The sequence below is a fragment of the Otolemur garnettii genome, unplaced genomic scaffold (assembly GCF_000181295.1).
Source record: "Otolemur garnettii isolate 467f Iridium unplaced genomic scaffold, OtoGar3 scaffold00003, whole genome shotgun sequence".
NCBI lineage: Eukaryota > Metazoa > Chordata > Mammalia > Primates > Galagidae > Otolemur > Otolemur garnettii.
Genome location: NW_003852398.1, coordinates 8,827,792 through 8,843,856, shown reverse-complemented (window position 1 = coordinate 8,843,856; position 16,065 = coordinate 8,827,792). Strand labels below are relative to the sequence as shown.

Genomic DNA, 16,065 nt, shown 5'->3' with positions numbered 1-16,065 from the left:
GGATGAAAATTTCATTTTAGCACTACCAAAAAAACCCATGCATATAGACAGTGACACCTGAGTTACCATATACCACTGAGACCATGTTATTAATGCAAAGAAAATTCAGATAGATACATTACTTCTTTTTAGTAAGACATGAACACCTGATCATACTGCTCTTCATCTGTATTGTAGATTTTGCCTCATTCCCAATCTTGACTTCCGTAGGCTGGTGAAGTAGGTCTGCCAGCCGGCTGTTCCTCCTTTAAAACAGGGGGAAAGGCAGAAGCCTCTGGGGATGGCTGTTGAGTGACCCCCGAGTCCTAAACCACAGCTTGCATGGAGAGGCGTAGAGTGGAGGAGAGCAGGGCTATGGCTGGGCCAGCTCTGTGTGAATCACTTCACCACCCCCGGCAACTGCCCAACCTTACTCAAGTAACTTTCCCTCCCTGGCACTGCGTTTCTCCTTCTATAAAATGGGAATAAGCAAATGGTTACTGTCTGCTAAATGTTTCTGCATAAAGTTTACTTATCCTTTTGCAACAGCCCTGTTTAAGCTAGTGTGATTATGAGTTTCATTCTTCAGATGAAGAAACTGAGGCTCACAGAGGTAACATAACTAGCCCAAACCCATAGCCAGTGATGTTGCAGACTTGGGGCTGAATCCAGGTCATCTGCTGCACGTCTGATCCTGATAATTGGAAGTACAGCAGTGGATCGTAGTACCTCTCCCACAGAGTAGATAGGAAGATTAGAGGGGGCTGGGCGTGGTGGCTCACGCCTATAACCCCAGCACTCTGGGAGGCGGAGGCAAGCAAATTGCTTGAGCTCAGGAGTTCAAGACTCGCATGAGCAAGAGATCCCTGTCTCTAAAACCCAGCCTGGTGTTGTTGCGGGTGCCTGCTACTTGGGAGGCTGAGGTAAGAGGATGGCTTGAGTCTAAGGATTTGAGGTTGCTGTGAGCTATGATGCCAAAGGACTCTACCAAGGGGTGGCAAAGTGAGACTGTCTCAAAATAAATAAATAAATAAATAAAAAGATTAAAAGAGAGTAGTGGTGCCTGTGGTTCAAGGAGTAGGGAACTGGTCCATATATCGGGGGTGGTGGGTTCAAGCCCGGCCCTGGCCAAAACTGCAAAAAAAAAAGATTAAAGGAGAATATCCCCAGGGAGCAGAGCAAGGCAGTGGCGACATTTAGGAGTGACACAGTTTTGGAATTAGTCCTTCTGATTTCCATAATCTAGCAGGAAGCTTATATGATAGCTGAGTCTGGGCCCTTCCCCAACTGGCAGGCTGAGGGTATTTCTCTTGGCAGCAGCAGAATTTTCTGCCCCTGTCCTAATTCTCTCAGCTCCAGGGCCAATCCTTTCACTACCCATCCCTAGAGACAAGGTCTCCCCTCAGGCAGAAAGTAACTGTTCCGGTTGTTGCACTGAGGTGTCGGTGGTGACAGCCCCTTTTCTTTCTGAGGGACCCAGCAGGTCACTGTCTGGCACCAGGCTGCCACCCCCTGCCGGGCCTGGGCTCCGCTGGCCATCGGCTCAGTTCTGTCTGACCTGTCAGTGGACTCTTTGAAATGGAGGTTGATGAGGAACAGAACAGGGTAGACAGGGCAGCGAGAGGCCGGGAGCAGCAGGCAGAGGGCGAGCATTTGGGGAGATCAGAGGCCGAGAGCATAGGCCCCTGCCCTCTGTTGCCAATGGTCTTTGTTACAGTAAAGGGGGGAGACAGCAGCAGCCAGATTAGAAATCCCCCAGGTATAAAAATCAGCTCTAGGCTAACAAGGGTGAGACCAGGCCAGGGAGGCCTGTCGGGGGCTGTCCAAGGTAGGAAATTTCTTATCAAATGAGATCACTCCCGGGGGGGCCCTTCTGGGTTGAGAGTTAGCAGAGGAAGATAGGCAGGAAAAAATGGAAGGAGGGAGAGAGAAAGAGAGAGACCAACTAGAAAATGAACATGTTTCCTGAAGCCTCCGTCTCCCCACCACCTGCTCCACTGAGTCCTGTGACATTCAGGAAAGCTGTGACTACTCACAGCCTCTTAGGAAGAATTGAGAGCCGAAGTCAAGAGACTTTGGGGTAGACAACCACAGTGTGAGCCACTCCACCATCCATTAGCTTTGTCACCTGGCAAGACTCTCTAGTCCACTGAGCCTCAGTTCCTTCATCTGCAAAATGGACATCATAGAATCCACCTCAGAGGGTGAGCATGGCTGGATGACAGCTGGCTGGGGGATGTCCTGCACACACTGGGACAGCACAGAGGCTTGAGTGGCTGGCAGAGGGCCATCCTTGTTGGAACCCACCTGAGTGAGGACGAGGTAAAGCTAGGAGCTGGGGGCCCACTAAAACATCCTTCTTCCCAGTCTTCTGAAAAATAAGTCACCCCCAATCTGTACTTATTACTCTTCTGTTTGACTTAGTCCTGCCTTAGATAAAAGAGCAGCTTGTCTAGGCACTGAGCATGTCATGGCAGAGGGCACAATGACCTCCTGGGTGATGGACACTCGAAGTCTTTAGCAGTCACACCAACTTAGATGGCAGCTTTGGGTGGGATTTAGCTTCAGAGTGCAGCAAATGGGGTTCAAAACTGAGCCCCGCCACAAGAAGTGCTGTGGTCACAGGCAATTATTTAAACTCCATATAAGTCTCCCATTCTCCGTCTATAAGAGGATGTTAATAATGCCCAGGGTTCCAGTGATGACTTAAAAAGGAGATGCATGATGCTAAGGACTTAGCACAGTGCCTGGCATGTGGGCAGCTCTTCCTGATTGCCAACCATGACCCTCATTACACATGGTCACCCTAACACTGCATCATCCTACTGCCCCCAGGATGTGGTCACTTAGCTCAGGGTCCCCACGCTGAAATGTGTTAGTCTTGGGAGGTTCTGGGAGCCAGAGCACAGGGATTCTGAGCTGATGGGCTTGGCGTGTGATGTGGCTGGTGCTGGGCCTGATCACCCAAAAGTCAGCATTTTATGAAAAGTCAGTCAAAGATGGGACTAGCACCTGGGACTGTTGAGTAGCTGGAGGCTTGGCTGGTTCTTCCAAGGACAGACAGAGCCTCCAAACTTTAGAGCCCTGTGTTCTGACAACATATTTTCGAGTGTGCATTTTGCACTAGATTCAAATGCAGGGAGATGCTCTGAGCTGAAAGGGGTCCTTGGTCAGAAAATGCTGCCCATCCCATCACAATATTAAAGACTCATAATGTATGTTCACATAGCAAAAGCTCCAAGAAGGCCTTTAATTAATAAAACCATTTTGGCTAGGCATGGTGGCTCACACCTGTAATCCTAGTACTCTGGGAGGCCAAGACAGGTAGATCACTTGAACTCAGGAGTTCAAGACCAGCCTGAGCAAGAGCAAGACCCCATACCTAAAACAGCTGTGTGTTGTGGCAGGTGCCTATAATCCTTGCTACTCGGGAGGCTGAGGCAAGAGGATCTCTTGAGCCCAAGAGTTTGAGGTTGCTGTGAGTTATGATGCCATGGGACTCTACCAAGGGTATCAAAGTGAGACTGTCTTAAAAAAAAAAAAAAAAAGAAAGAAAGAAAGAAAGAAGACACCAGTTTAACTTTGTTTAACTGATGTCTATCAAATTGTATTAGAACATAGATCTCCAGTCCCACCTCCACTTCCATGTTTCAGCCTTAACACCACACAGGAGGCTCGGCACCTGTGGCTCAAGCAGCTAAGGTGCCAGCCACATACACCTGAGCTGGTGGGTTCAAATCCAGCCTAGGCCCACCAAACAATGACAACTGCAACCAAAAAATAGCTGCATTATGAAGCACCTGTAGTTCCAGCTACTTGGGAGGCAGAGGCAGGAGAATCACTTAAGCCTAGGAGTGGGACGTTGCTGTGAGCTGTGATGCCGCTGCACTCTACCCAGGGTGACAGCTTGAGGCTCTGTCTCAAAAAAAAAAACACCACAGGAGATAGAGTTTGGATAAGCTGTTTTAGTCCCTCAGAGTCTGATGGACTTGTATTTGAAAGATATTTTCAGTAATTCAGAAGAGGGATGGTCTCAAACTTTTATGAGCAAAAGAATCATCTTGAGGATCTTTTTTGAAAGGCAAATTCCCTCTCTCAGGAATTCAGTAAGTCTGGGGTGACAATAGGTATTATATTTTAACATCATGCTAGGGTAGTGTCAGGGAGTGTACCCTGAGCAACGCTGGCTTAGAGCCTGGCCACTGGAGATGTGATGCTTGCAACAGCACTGTTAGTGTCACCCGGGAGCTTGGAAGTAACAAAGGTTCTCCGACCCCACACTCCAGGGCCACAGGATTAGAACCTACATCCTGTCACCATCCCAGAGAGATACAGATGCTGGTTAGAATTTGAGAAGCATGGGTTTAAAAGATTTCTTGGACGACATTTCTTTTTAGGTTTTTGTCCATTTGTTTAGTTTTGTTGAACAATAAAAAAAGGGGAGAGGTGGATAAACACAGCCAGCTCAGGGTTAAAAATTTCTGCCAGTAGCTTCACAGTACAGCCAAAGTCCTCTTAAAGAGAGATCTTACCTGGATCACATCCTGCCTTGGGTCATAGAGCCTGGTTCTCCTCAGCTACCTTTGCCTCTTTCCCACATCCATCCTAAAGAGGAGGAAGCCAGCAGGCAGAGTTCCGCGGGCAACCACCCTGCCAGATCTCTGGTCAGACGTGATCGATCTTCCATCGCTAAGTCGTATGAAAGGCCAGAATGTGCTTTGGGGCAAAGACCTCTGGTTTTAGAACTCAGAGACTGGCAAAAAGAATTGGCAAGAAATAATAGGAAAACTTCCAACAGCCTTCCAGAAAGAGCACAAACACAGTTTTACTTCCTGCGATATTTAAGAATGGCCTTGGCTCCGTGGGGGTGGGGGGCAAAGGCACGATGGTTCATCAGGCAGCCAGGGTATTAATGGCAGGTGAAACCTCCCGAATGAGCACCCTGTCAGCCAATCTATTGCTTTAAAAGGTTGGCAATGCGGGAGACTAACAGAGGCAATGAAGAACTAATCTCATATTGCCAGGTTAAATCAAGTCAGCCTTGCCCGTTCCTTTCACTTCTTAGTTACATCAAGCCAGAATACTTTCAATTATCCCCCCCTTCCAACTTGTCAGCAGGCATTGGGTAAAATGCAAATGGAACAATGCCCTTCTCTGGGGGAGAGGGGGAAATATCATCAAGAGTGGCCTTCATTTATTGAGCCCTCCCTATGTCTGAAGTGCCAGACATTTATCATCTCATGTCATACGCACTGTCCTATAGCATCTCTGTGTGCTTCCGTGGAGCAGGTACTGTTAAGTCCATTCTATAGACTAGAAAACTGAGCCACAGAGTTCAGCCACTTGCCCAAGTTACATAGCTGATGAGTAATAGAACCATTCTGATTCTAAACAGCATATTCATTTGCTGTTTTATTACCTGGGCCAAAAGCCCATTGTCACCCTGGGCAAGTAGGGTAGGAGCAGGGACCAAGCCCTGCATCTCAGGAGGCCCTGAGTTTGGAGTGACTTCCTTGAAATTTTCTAAGTGCTCCTCCAGGACTAAATAGCCAGAATCAGCAATGGCAAATGGGAGGAACTTGCCAGGCCAGACTAGGACCCATATGAACCCTCATCCCTGCTTACCACCTTCAAGGTGCTAGTTGACCCCATACCAGCCCTTATGTCCACCCTCAGTCATGTGAGGTCATATCTACCAGATATCCAAATGGCCAGCTGTAGTTCCAAAGGGCAGCCTAGTGAGCAGATTACTCCTGCTGGCTGGAGAGGTATTTCTTTTGCAAGATCATGAGAAATCAGAATGGTGCTTACCTGCTGATTTGGGGTTGACTCACATTCTTTATATAGACAAACTCCCACCTTAGACGTGCCCTGCCAGAGCTTATGTTAAAATAACGCCAGGTGCAATGGCTCACACCTGTAATCCTAGCACTCTAGGAGGCTGAAGGGGGAGGATCACTTGAGCTCAGGAGTTCAAGACTTGCCTAAGCAAGAGTGAGACCCTGTCTCCACAAAAAAAAAAAAGTTTAGTGTAAAAATAATTCAGCTGGGTGTTATGGCATGCACCTGTAGTTCCAGCTACTTGAAAGGCCGAGGCAAGAGGATTGCTGGAGCCCAGCAGCCTAAGGTTGTTGTTGGCTATAATGACGCCACTGCCTTATACCCAGGACTAGAGAATGAGAATGAGACTCTGTCTCAGCAATAACAACAGCAACAGAAACACCCGAGGCACAAACCCAACCTGATTGTCATTTTTCTTTTCACTCAAGAATCCCTTTCACTCTCTAACTAAAATGCAGCAGGAGCCTCTGGCCGTGGCTTCTCCATTTCCATCACAAACAGCACCAGATTTCTTCTCTCTTGCCCCAACTTGTTGCCTCTTCCCTTTTTTCCATAGCTTCATTCATTTTTCACCTCCTCTTTATTTGCTGATTTCAGAAATGGTCCTAAGATTTATTGGTTTTTACTCCCTGGACTACCTGTATTTTCCTTGGGAAAATGAGAACTTGTCCATTACCCAGTTCTTGATGGGTAAACAAATATATATGATCCCAAGAAGACTTCTCAAAAATAAAAAAAGTAGAAATGACTCAGAAGTGCTTAGTAGTAACTAGGTGTTCACAGCTGTTCTAAGTATCCTACACTAGAAAACTGAGACCAGAAAAATAGCTCAGTGATTAGGGTACCACCCACATACACTGGGGCTGGCGGGTTCGGACCGGCCCAGGCCTGCTAAACAACAATGACAACTACAACCAAAAAATAGCCAGGCATTGTGGCCGGTGCCTGTAGTCCCAGCTACTTGGGAGGCTAAGGCAAGAGAATCACTTAAGTCCACGACTTTGAGGTTGCTGTGAGCTGTGACACTGCAGCACTCTACTGAGGGCAACATAGTGAGACTGTCTCAAAAAAAAAAAAGCACACCCAGAGTTTCCCTGTGCCCTTTCCCAGCCAATACAATACCTCCCCACAGAGGGAACTACAATTTCTAATTTTCTTTTTTTTTTTTTTTGGATAAACAATTTTATTCATAAATTTAGTCAACATACATAATTGACCTAAAACTTCAATAGAAGGATAAAATTTTAAAACCACTTGGAAGGCCATCTCTGCTAAGTGATTTTCCCAGGACAGTTACCAGATGTAACCTCACCCAACACCATCTTAACCAGCAGAGGTTAATTTCTAATTTTCTATCACTATTGATTAACTTTGACTGTTCTTGAACACCCTATAAATGGCTCAGTGTATACTCTCAAAAGCTCATGTTTTTAACCAACCCAGTCTATGGCCTCCTGGTCCAATTAGTAGAGAAGGTTGATTTGGTCATCAGCAGCACATCCCATCAAATCCCGATCTGAGAGGCAGGAGGGCTCCTTTTTAAAATCTGAGCTGCTCACCAGTTCCCAACCAAGTGCTACGTGCACACTTGAGCAGAACTATCCCCGGGACCTGTAGTGAATTGTTGCAGTCAATGTGTGCTACCCTGTCACAAGGTGAAACAGAGAGAAGTAAATGTAGGCGTTCTTCTGAAGCTTTTTAATATCTAAGAAAGCCACAGAGTTCATGCAGGTGGGAAAGGGAGTCACTTGCATAGCAAGCTACCAGGAACAAAAGGTACCAAAAATTAATTGAACTAAATGTTTCAATTTAAATTCTTTGTGAGTTGCTCAGTTTACAAAGAATATGTGAAATAAGCATCCTCCCATTCCTAGAACCCTTCCCTGTGGAGCTATGATGCAAGGGCTCCAGCAGCCTCTCCCAGGCAGCGTTTCAGCCAACTCTGAAATGCCCAGATGCTTACTGCAGCTGCTTCCCAGCCTCTGCATTCCACAGGGCCTCCCCACCCCCAGTGTAGCTTTACCAGAGAGCATTCAGTAAACCTAAATCTCCTGACTATTTAGAAGCTCCTCTTAAAAATCTAGCAGCACAAAGGAGACAGGTGCTGGAAACGGCTGACACAAATGTATAGCCAGCACAGAAGCGAAGTGCCACCTTGTACCCATGGTAAACAGCTGAAGGGGGGTTTGAATCTTACAGGTAAATAGTGTGGACCTCAGCAACCTGCATTGCCAGGAATGAATTCCCAGGAGTCTTGTTTCTCATGCTGATTCCTTTTCAGATGCTCATTTCAACCAGCCAGATTCTTTTCCAGCTGTAGAAGTAGACAGGCCTTCAGAAGCAATTAAATCTCACAGCTGCCCGCACTTTGCCTGGGTAATGGGTGTCCACTGCCCTGTGGTCAGACTCCCTTTGGAGAGGAAGCGTCTCCTTCTGATAACGAAGACAGAGGGTGATAATGTCATTGGTTGCCTTTCTCTACTTTTTACTCATAGCTGCTGCCTCTTAGCCACTTGGATAACTTACTCCTCTGCTCCACACCTCCAATTAGTCCTCTGTGAGGTGGGCGATACAGTAGTAATGGTGATAATACAATTTACTGAGCACTCACTGTCCCCGGCACCGCTCTGAGCACTGGAATTAATAACTGCTTAAACTCTCCAGACAGAGCTTTCCACCATCATCGTCATCACCATTTTGTACATGAGGGAAACTGAGGCACCAAGCAAGTTAATTGCCCAAGGTCTGAAATTCAAACCCAGACACCCTCTTCCAGAGTCTGAAGTTTAAAGGTTACATTATTCTGCTTCGTGGGGTTGCCGTGAAGATTTAAATCATTAATATATGCAGATTCTGCTCAATCTGTGGCATCAACAGGCAGTCCCTGAACGAGACAGGTTCTGTAGGTTTGCTCTTAAGTTGAATCTGTATGTAAGTTGGGACAGGTACCTTTACCTTTACCTATAATAGCCTCTGTTCTTAAGTGTGCGTTGTACATCAGTCTGATGTTTGTAAACTTGGGGATTACTGCAGTAGCCTCCATTCATAAGTGCGAGTTGTATGTAAGTCAGATGTTTGTAACTCAAGGACTGCATGTATGATTACTATTAATTTTATTAACCTATCATGTTTGAAAGTATATATTCTTGCTACGGTTCAACCAGCCCATACCCGTGAATGACCCTAAATATAAAGGGGTATTAGTTTCATTTAATTTTCATGTCCACCTTTTAAAGAATGAAAAAGTAGAAAACTTCAGAGAATATCTGGTTACAGTAATACCTATACGTCATTGAACACACATATATGCTAGACTGACATTATATGTATACTATATATTTCTGTCTTTTTATTCTCCATCACACATCCCTGTGGTGTATGTGCTATTATAGCTCAGTTTTAAAGGCAAGGAAACTGAGGCTCAGCAATGCGGATCATCTCACACAGCTGAGAACGAGGAGGGCTGAGCTTCACACCCAAATCCATCCGATTGCAGAGGCCACCTCTTCTGTCACTGTGTAGAATTTTGGCTTTTTACCTGGGGACTCCTAATCCAAAGGATTCAACTCAGCATTATGCAAAATGATTTCTGCTTTACATTGCCAGAACTGCACGAAAGAGTATCTCTGATTTTTCTTTATCAAAAGCAATGGAAAGAATGCCTCAGCATTGCTCCCAGAAAGTTCCTCCACGTCCACATTTCTCTGAAAGCACCATTACAATTAGCATATGACATGCCTGTGTAGACCCCAGCCAAAGCTGTGATTTAGCCTCATTGCTGACGGAAATTCTCCTTGGCCCCGTTTAGATTAAGCAGGCATGTGCCACCACCGGGGCCCGATTGGGAAGGCCTAAAGTGGCTTTCCCATAACCGCTGAGTCAGAATCGGGCCCTTTTGGAAGGCTCTGCAGACCTCTCCCCACCCACCCTTACCCGGGAGGCCAACCAGACAAACAAATAAGTAGGTAGATAAATAAATAAATAAATGGGCCAATGTCGGAGGAGGGCCGGGCCGTTTTCCCGCTGCTGTTGAATGGAGACATCGGCCGCCTCTCAGGTCCTGAACTGGCAATTCAGAACAGTTTGATTGCCTGCTTGATTGTTTGCGAGATAACTGCAAGATTGTCAGTGACAGGGTAATTTACTGAAGATTGCAATGTCAGACTCTATCCGAGGGGCTTGCTGGCATAAAGATGCGATTCTCATGACTGACAGGCCACTGGGAGATTGGAGTGCCAATTTAAAAGTTCACAGTGTCGTCTGAAAGTGCTCAGTGGCGGCAGCCCATAATAACGCGGCGTGATGAGGTCATTATAGGCATAACGTATGCCCACACCTCATCACGGGTAGGACCCCAAATACACACGGTCCCCGGAGCAGGTAAATGTAAATATGTAGGAAGAAAGCATTTCTATCCGATTTTTTTCTTCCCTTTTTAGCATTTATTGTCGGCTACGGCCTCTGTGTTTATCTCCTCCCAGACGGGCTCTTGAAGGAAAAGTCCAAGTCAACAAAACAGTGGAGAAACCTGAGGTGCATGGTTTTGAAGCAGTCGCAAGCCCAGAACGAGTGGCAGGTGGGAGGGGACGGAGGAGAGAAATGGTCGGTGCTTAATAGGAAAACTGTCTTAAGTTATTCTTTGAGCCCAAAGAGGTCCTCAGAATGGATGGATTGGAGGGGGAGGAAACACTTCGCCAGCTTCAGGACAGAAAGGCCACCAGAGATGGATGGCACTCCTAATCGGAAGAGGCCGGTGACCTTAAAGAAATCTATAATGCTAACAACGGTGGGTTTCTACTCACCTGAGAAGCCTCCGCGGCTGCTGAGTGAAACGCTGCCAACGTATCTCAGTGGGTTATTTTTAAAATCTGAAGCAGGCATTCCACGGCAGATCCCGTCTGTCCAGTGAAGGCAATCCGTGGAAGGTGATATTCAAGACTGAATTCTATGCACTCTTTTTTTCCCCTTGGCTTATTTTGCCAGTAGCCTTTCGTCTGAATTGCACAATCCAAACATGGATCTGAAACAATACCTCGGCATCATCCCGCTATGAGATACACTCTCTAATTCCGTTTCAGAATTAGAAACAGAATTCTAGGGTCTGAGGTTTGCCAAACTCTGGGTAGTACCCGATTCAGCCAGCCCATCAGCCTGAGATGTTCAGAGCCTTGATTTCGCAAGTCCCTAAATTTAAAGTGTGTTTGGCCTGCTCACCCTCCTGTGTCTGTATTTCTAGGAAATTCTGTAAATCTCAACGTGTTATGAGGCACACGAGCAACATTTGCCCATGTGGAAAATGAGAGGCTAGTTTGAGTAATTTAAAGCCAAGCAAAACATGCAACCTCCTAATTTGTTTGTTTGCTAAAAAGAAAATAATGCATTAAAATAATTGTACATTAATTGCTAAATTACAGTGGAACTTTGGTGAAATTACATATTTCAATTTCATTAGCAGAACCAAACAAAAAGGGTAATACCAAAAAATTACATTGTAGTAAATTTAAAGCACCCAGCCAGGCTTGTGATTCAGCTTTCCAATACAAGTGTTTGTCAAGGCAAAGCCCAGGCTTTGAGTGCATGTTTCCATGTTGTAATTACAGCCAAATTAAAAAAAAAAATGCTTTTCTATCAAATCCAGGAGGAAGTTAATAACAAGCAAGTTATTCTCCAAGTTTCTCAACTGTATGTTCAGTCAATTTCCAGAAGAATAAACAAGGTTGGCCAACTAATCTATTATGATAGGAAATTCCAAGAAGCACACATCACCCTAAACCTTCTCATCCTCAGCCCTCACAGGCATGTGAGGAATGGGAGACAGTGACAGTCATTTATTCATTCAACAAACATTTGTTGAGTGCTCAGTTCAAAGCTTGGCACTAATCTAGGCATGACTATGGAAATTGATCAGGCACCGTTCTTTTCTTCAAAGAGCTCATTTTCCAGATAGGGAGACATACATAAAGAGATAATTAATTCCAGTACAAGGAAGTTGGCGTTAACAACAATGGTTTCTAAAATTTATTGTGTTTTAGAATCACCTGAGAATCATGGTCAAAATGCAAATTCTGCTCCTGGAGCATCTCCCTGGAGAGTTTTGGGGTGGGCCAGATCCTTTCCATAGGATTCTCCTCTCAGGATTTTGATCCAGAACTATTCTTTGAAAACCTCTGATTCAGGGATATAAAGAACAGGAATACCTGCTCTGTCTTGGTCGGTTTGGCCTAGCTGGAGCAAACAAAAAACATTTATTTCTCATAGTTCTGGGGGCTGGGAAATCTAAGATCAAGGCACCGGCAGATCACCAGCATCAGTGGGGGCCAGAAAATCGCCCTTAATGTCACCATACATAGGGAAAATGGAAAACTGAAGCTAAATGTACCTTTGTTTGCAAAACATTCACGAAAAAATTTTACAGAACATTCTCTATGTGTTAGCCGCCTCTTTGTAAAATCTGTAATAAATATTTTGTAAGTAAAGGTACATTTTACTAAATTTTCCTTTATCCCTACATATGGCGACTTTAGGGGTGACCTTTGGGCACCCTACGTACTGTCTTCTCTTTAGTTACAGACACCCATGGTTCTTTGCTTGCTGTTTTATTTCTGGCATGTGGACAACACTCAAGTATTTGTTGAATGGTAGCTGAGCGAATGGGAATCAGCCTAGCAAAAGGGATGAAGGGGCAGGGATGTAGGCAAGTAAATCAGGACGTTCAAAGTCCTGCAGGCGTACAGGAAGGTAGAACCAAAAACAGTTGGGTAAACTGATGGCTTTAATCTCTACATGGCCAGGCTACAGCCATTTCTCTACATTTCCTGGAAAATGTAAATAAAACTCACAGCCCCTGGTTTTCCAGCTGGTCAGTAGTCTCCTCCTTATCTGAGAGGGAGCTGGGATGGACTGCTTTCCAGCGTTACAGTGAGATTTAAGAAATCCCCCGCATTTTGACGACTTGTGCACCCGTTAGCATAGGCTCCTGGGAACTGGCTATAGGTAATAATTGGTGCTGTGTTTTTTTTTTAAGCAAAGTGTTTGTTTTTATTTCCAACTGCTCAAATAATACTTGTCCACAGCTGAAAAATGCAGAAACTCCAAAAAAGAATAATAAAGAAAACAAAGAGAAATGCACTAGTCTACTAGCCAGGGATAATCATTTGTCAACATTTTAAATTATTTTCTTTCAGTCTTGTATTTTCTATGCATATAGATTGGAAATATACAAGGTTTGCTATATGCAACCTGCCACCTTAGGCCCTTGGGAAGGTTTGATGCTGCTCATGCCTGTGCTGGTAACACAGGTGTTAGCATCTCCAAGCAGCTTTGAAATCTGCTGACCCTGGCTCTGCCTCTGCCCTTCCAGATGGCCTGGTGGATTGCCTGGACCCTGATTGCTGCCTGCAGTCAGCCTGTCAGAACAGCTTGCTCTGCCGGGGGTCCCGGGACCCCTTGGACATCATTCAGCAAGGCCAGACGGAGTGGCCCGCCGTGAAGTCTTTCTACGACCGCATCAAGCTCTTGGCAGGCAAAGATAGCACCCACATCATTCCAGGAGACAACCCCTTCAACAGCAGGTAGGCACCCTCTGTCCTTCCAGCTGCTAATGTCACTGGTTTTCTTCCTGTTGGAGTAAGGAGAAGGAAGAAATGCGCCAGCTTTTCCATGGACCGGGTCGACCTAGAACTATCTGCCCCCGGGAACAACTCCCCGCAGCAGCTCAGGGGGGCCCTTTCCTCACTTCAGGTTGGCCCCAAAGCAGAGTCCTGGTCTCTCTGTAGGAACTGACGACCTGCAGTCTAGAACCTGCTGGAGATACCTGTTGATTCCCTGGTTTGGGGAACATTTTTATGATCTATTATTTTATGACACTATTTCCATTATTTTCAATCTCCTTTATTATGCCTCTGATAGTGGCTTTTGTTTGAAGATAACTGAAATCCTTCATTCAGGAGAGTATTTTTGAAAGCTATTATTAACTTGATGACACAACCTACCATTCTTGGCATCTTAGAAGCCAGATGATGCCAGTTGCAAGAATGTACTGAGCACCTAGAATGAACCAGAGACTTAGTGTAGATTATCTCTAATCCTCACAGCACTCCCATCTGCTGCATCTCCTAATTGTCTGCCGTGTGCAAAGCGTCGTGCCACTGCATTTCACTCCTCATCCTCTCAGAGTTTATTTTTGCCCTCAGTTGCTAATTTGAGGCTTATGGATATCCTAGGATCAAGTTCTAGATTTATTTTGTCATCAGCTTGGCCCTCCCTTTGCCCCAGGACAATTTAGAACAATGCTCCTGAAGAAAAGAGCAAAAGGAAGGTTTGGTCTTAAAACTGCTCACCCCCCCCCCCAGTCCTACACTACCTCTCCTCTCTTCTAGACACCGTTTCTGATGCTGAGGGAGGAGAGATGGAGTGGGAGAGGCCAGGGGGCTTCTGACCTGGCTGCACGTGACAGATCTCACGCTCACATGCACCAGTGCAGATGCTGAGATGTGGGGATGGGGGGGGCACAGGGGCACGGTCCTCCTGGGGTACCCAACTCTGACTCTGCTCCTTCACTTGGAGAAATGAAAACTGCTGGTTTGGTCCTTTTTAACAAAACTTTTAGGGACTAGGAACTTGAGCAGTATGGTCCTGGCCCCTTGGCCCCGCTGGCAACCCACATGGTGCCATCTTTAGCTTTAATCTCACTCTCGTAAGCCCAGAAGCAACTCAGGAAAATGTTACCCCCTAGGCCTCCAACCAGGGAAGGAAATACCAGACTTCACTTCTTAGCAGCCCCTAACTTCAACAGTGATTTTCCTGGAGCTTCTCTACCCCCCACCCTGAGACTTTGGGGAGGAGACATTGGCAGGCCACAGTTTTGCTCCTCCCTGAGAGAGCCTAGCCGGGGTGGGATGGAGAAGCAGGGCCGGTGGCACAGCCAATTCTCCAGCTTCTCAGAACTCTCTAGAAAGTTGTGCAGTCCCCAAAGTCCTGGCAGGTCTTTTGAATTTGAGGTTTTTGGTTTTTTTTTTTTTCTTTTGAGACAGAGCCTCAAACTGTCCCCCTGGGTAGAGTGCTATAGCATCACAGCTCACAGCAACCTCCAACTCCTGAGCTCAAGCGAGTCTCCTGCCTCCGCCTCCCAAGTAGCTGGGACCACAGGCGCCTGCCACAACGCCCAGCTATTTTTTGGTTGCAGCCGTCATTATTATTTGGCAAGCCTGGGCTGGATTTGAACCCACCACCTTAAATGTATGTGGCTGGCGCCTTAGCCACTTGAGCCACAGGCGCCAAGCCAATATGAGGGTTCTTAACAAGGTTATCGTAGGCCAATAACTTTAGCTTTTCTCTATTCTGGTTTTATTAAAAATAAAATAGAGGACAGTGCTGTGGCTCAGTGGGTAGGGCACCGGCCCCATATACCGAGGGTGGCAGGTTCAAACCCAGCCCTGGCCAAACTGTAACAAAAAAATAGCCGGGTGTTGTGGCGGGCGCCTGTAGTCCCAGCTACTCGGGAGGCTGAGGCAAGAGAATCGCCTAAGCCCAGGAGTTGGAGGTTGCTGTGAGCTGTGTGACGCCATGGCACTCTACTGAGGATGATAAAGGGAAACTCTGTCTCTACAAAAAATATATATATATAAATAAAATACATAAAAATAAAATAGAAAAATAAATAATAATAGAAAAGAAAAAATACTCTCAGCCTTCTATTTCAACTCTGGCATCTCCTAACTGTGTTACATTGAGGTCATAAACCAAATTTTTTTTGATTAGTAAAATTAAAATAGTATTATCATATATGTGAAAGTTGATCGTACAAATTGGGTCATTCTTATTATACCCAACTATAACCAGGGGGGAAGGGCAGGGAGAAAAACCACTCAAGGCACGTAACATTGCTCCAAGTATATAATTTCTCAGCTAGCCTGGGTGCTGAAACTGCCTGCTACAACCTGAGACCAGTTTTATCTGAAACCCCCAGCTATAGCTTTCAAACTAGTTTCACCCACCACCATCACTCACCAATCAGAATTTGCCATCTCCCCAGAACTTTACTAGCACTGATGAACTTTTTGTTCAAAACAATACTTAACATTCTCCTTCTTACAAAATATCCAACCTTCTCTTTGTTCTACAGACCTACCAAAGACCAGATGGTCTGTGTGTAGACCTTGAATTGCAATTCTTACTTCTCAAAGAAAACGTTTTAAATTTAAAGATTGATCTTTATATTTTATTTGACTTCGACAGATATGACAC

General features: G+C 45.6%; 1 protein-coding gene across 2 annotated transcripts in view; it reads left to right on the top strand.

The window, feature by feature from the left end:
* TENM2 (teneurin transmembrane protein 2) overlaps positions 1 to 16,065 on the top strand; it is a 945,756-nt gene that overhangs the window by 859,463 nt on the left and 70,228 nt on the right. For both annotated transcript variants that reach the window (XM_023514814.1, XM_023514817.1), the window contains one exon: positions 13,181 to 13,391. In XM_023514814.1, coding sequence (XP_023370582.1) covers positions 13,181 to 13,391 — 211 coding nt within the window. The remainder of the gene's footprint in view (positions 1 to 13,180; positions 13,392 to 16,065) is intronic.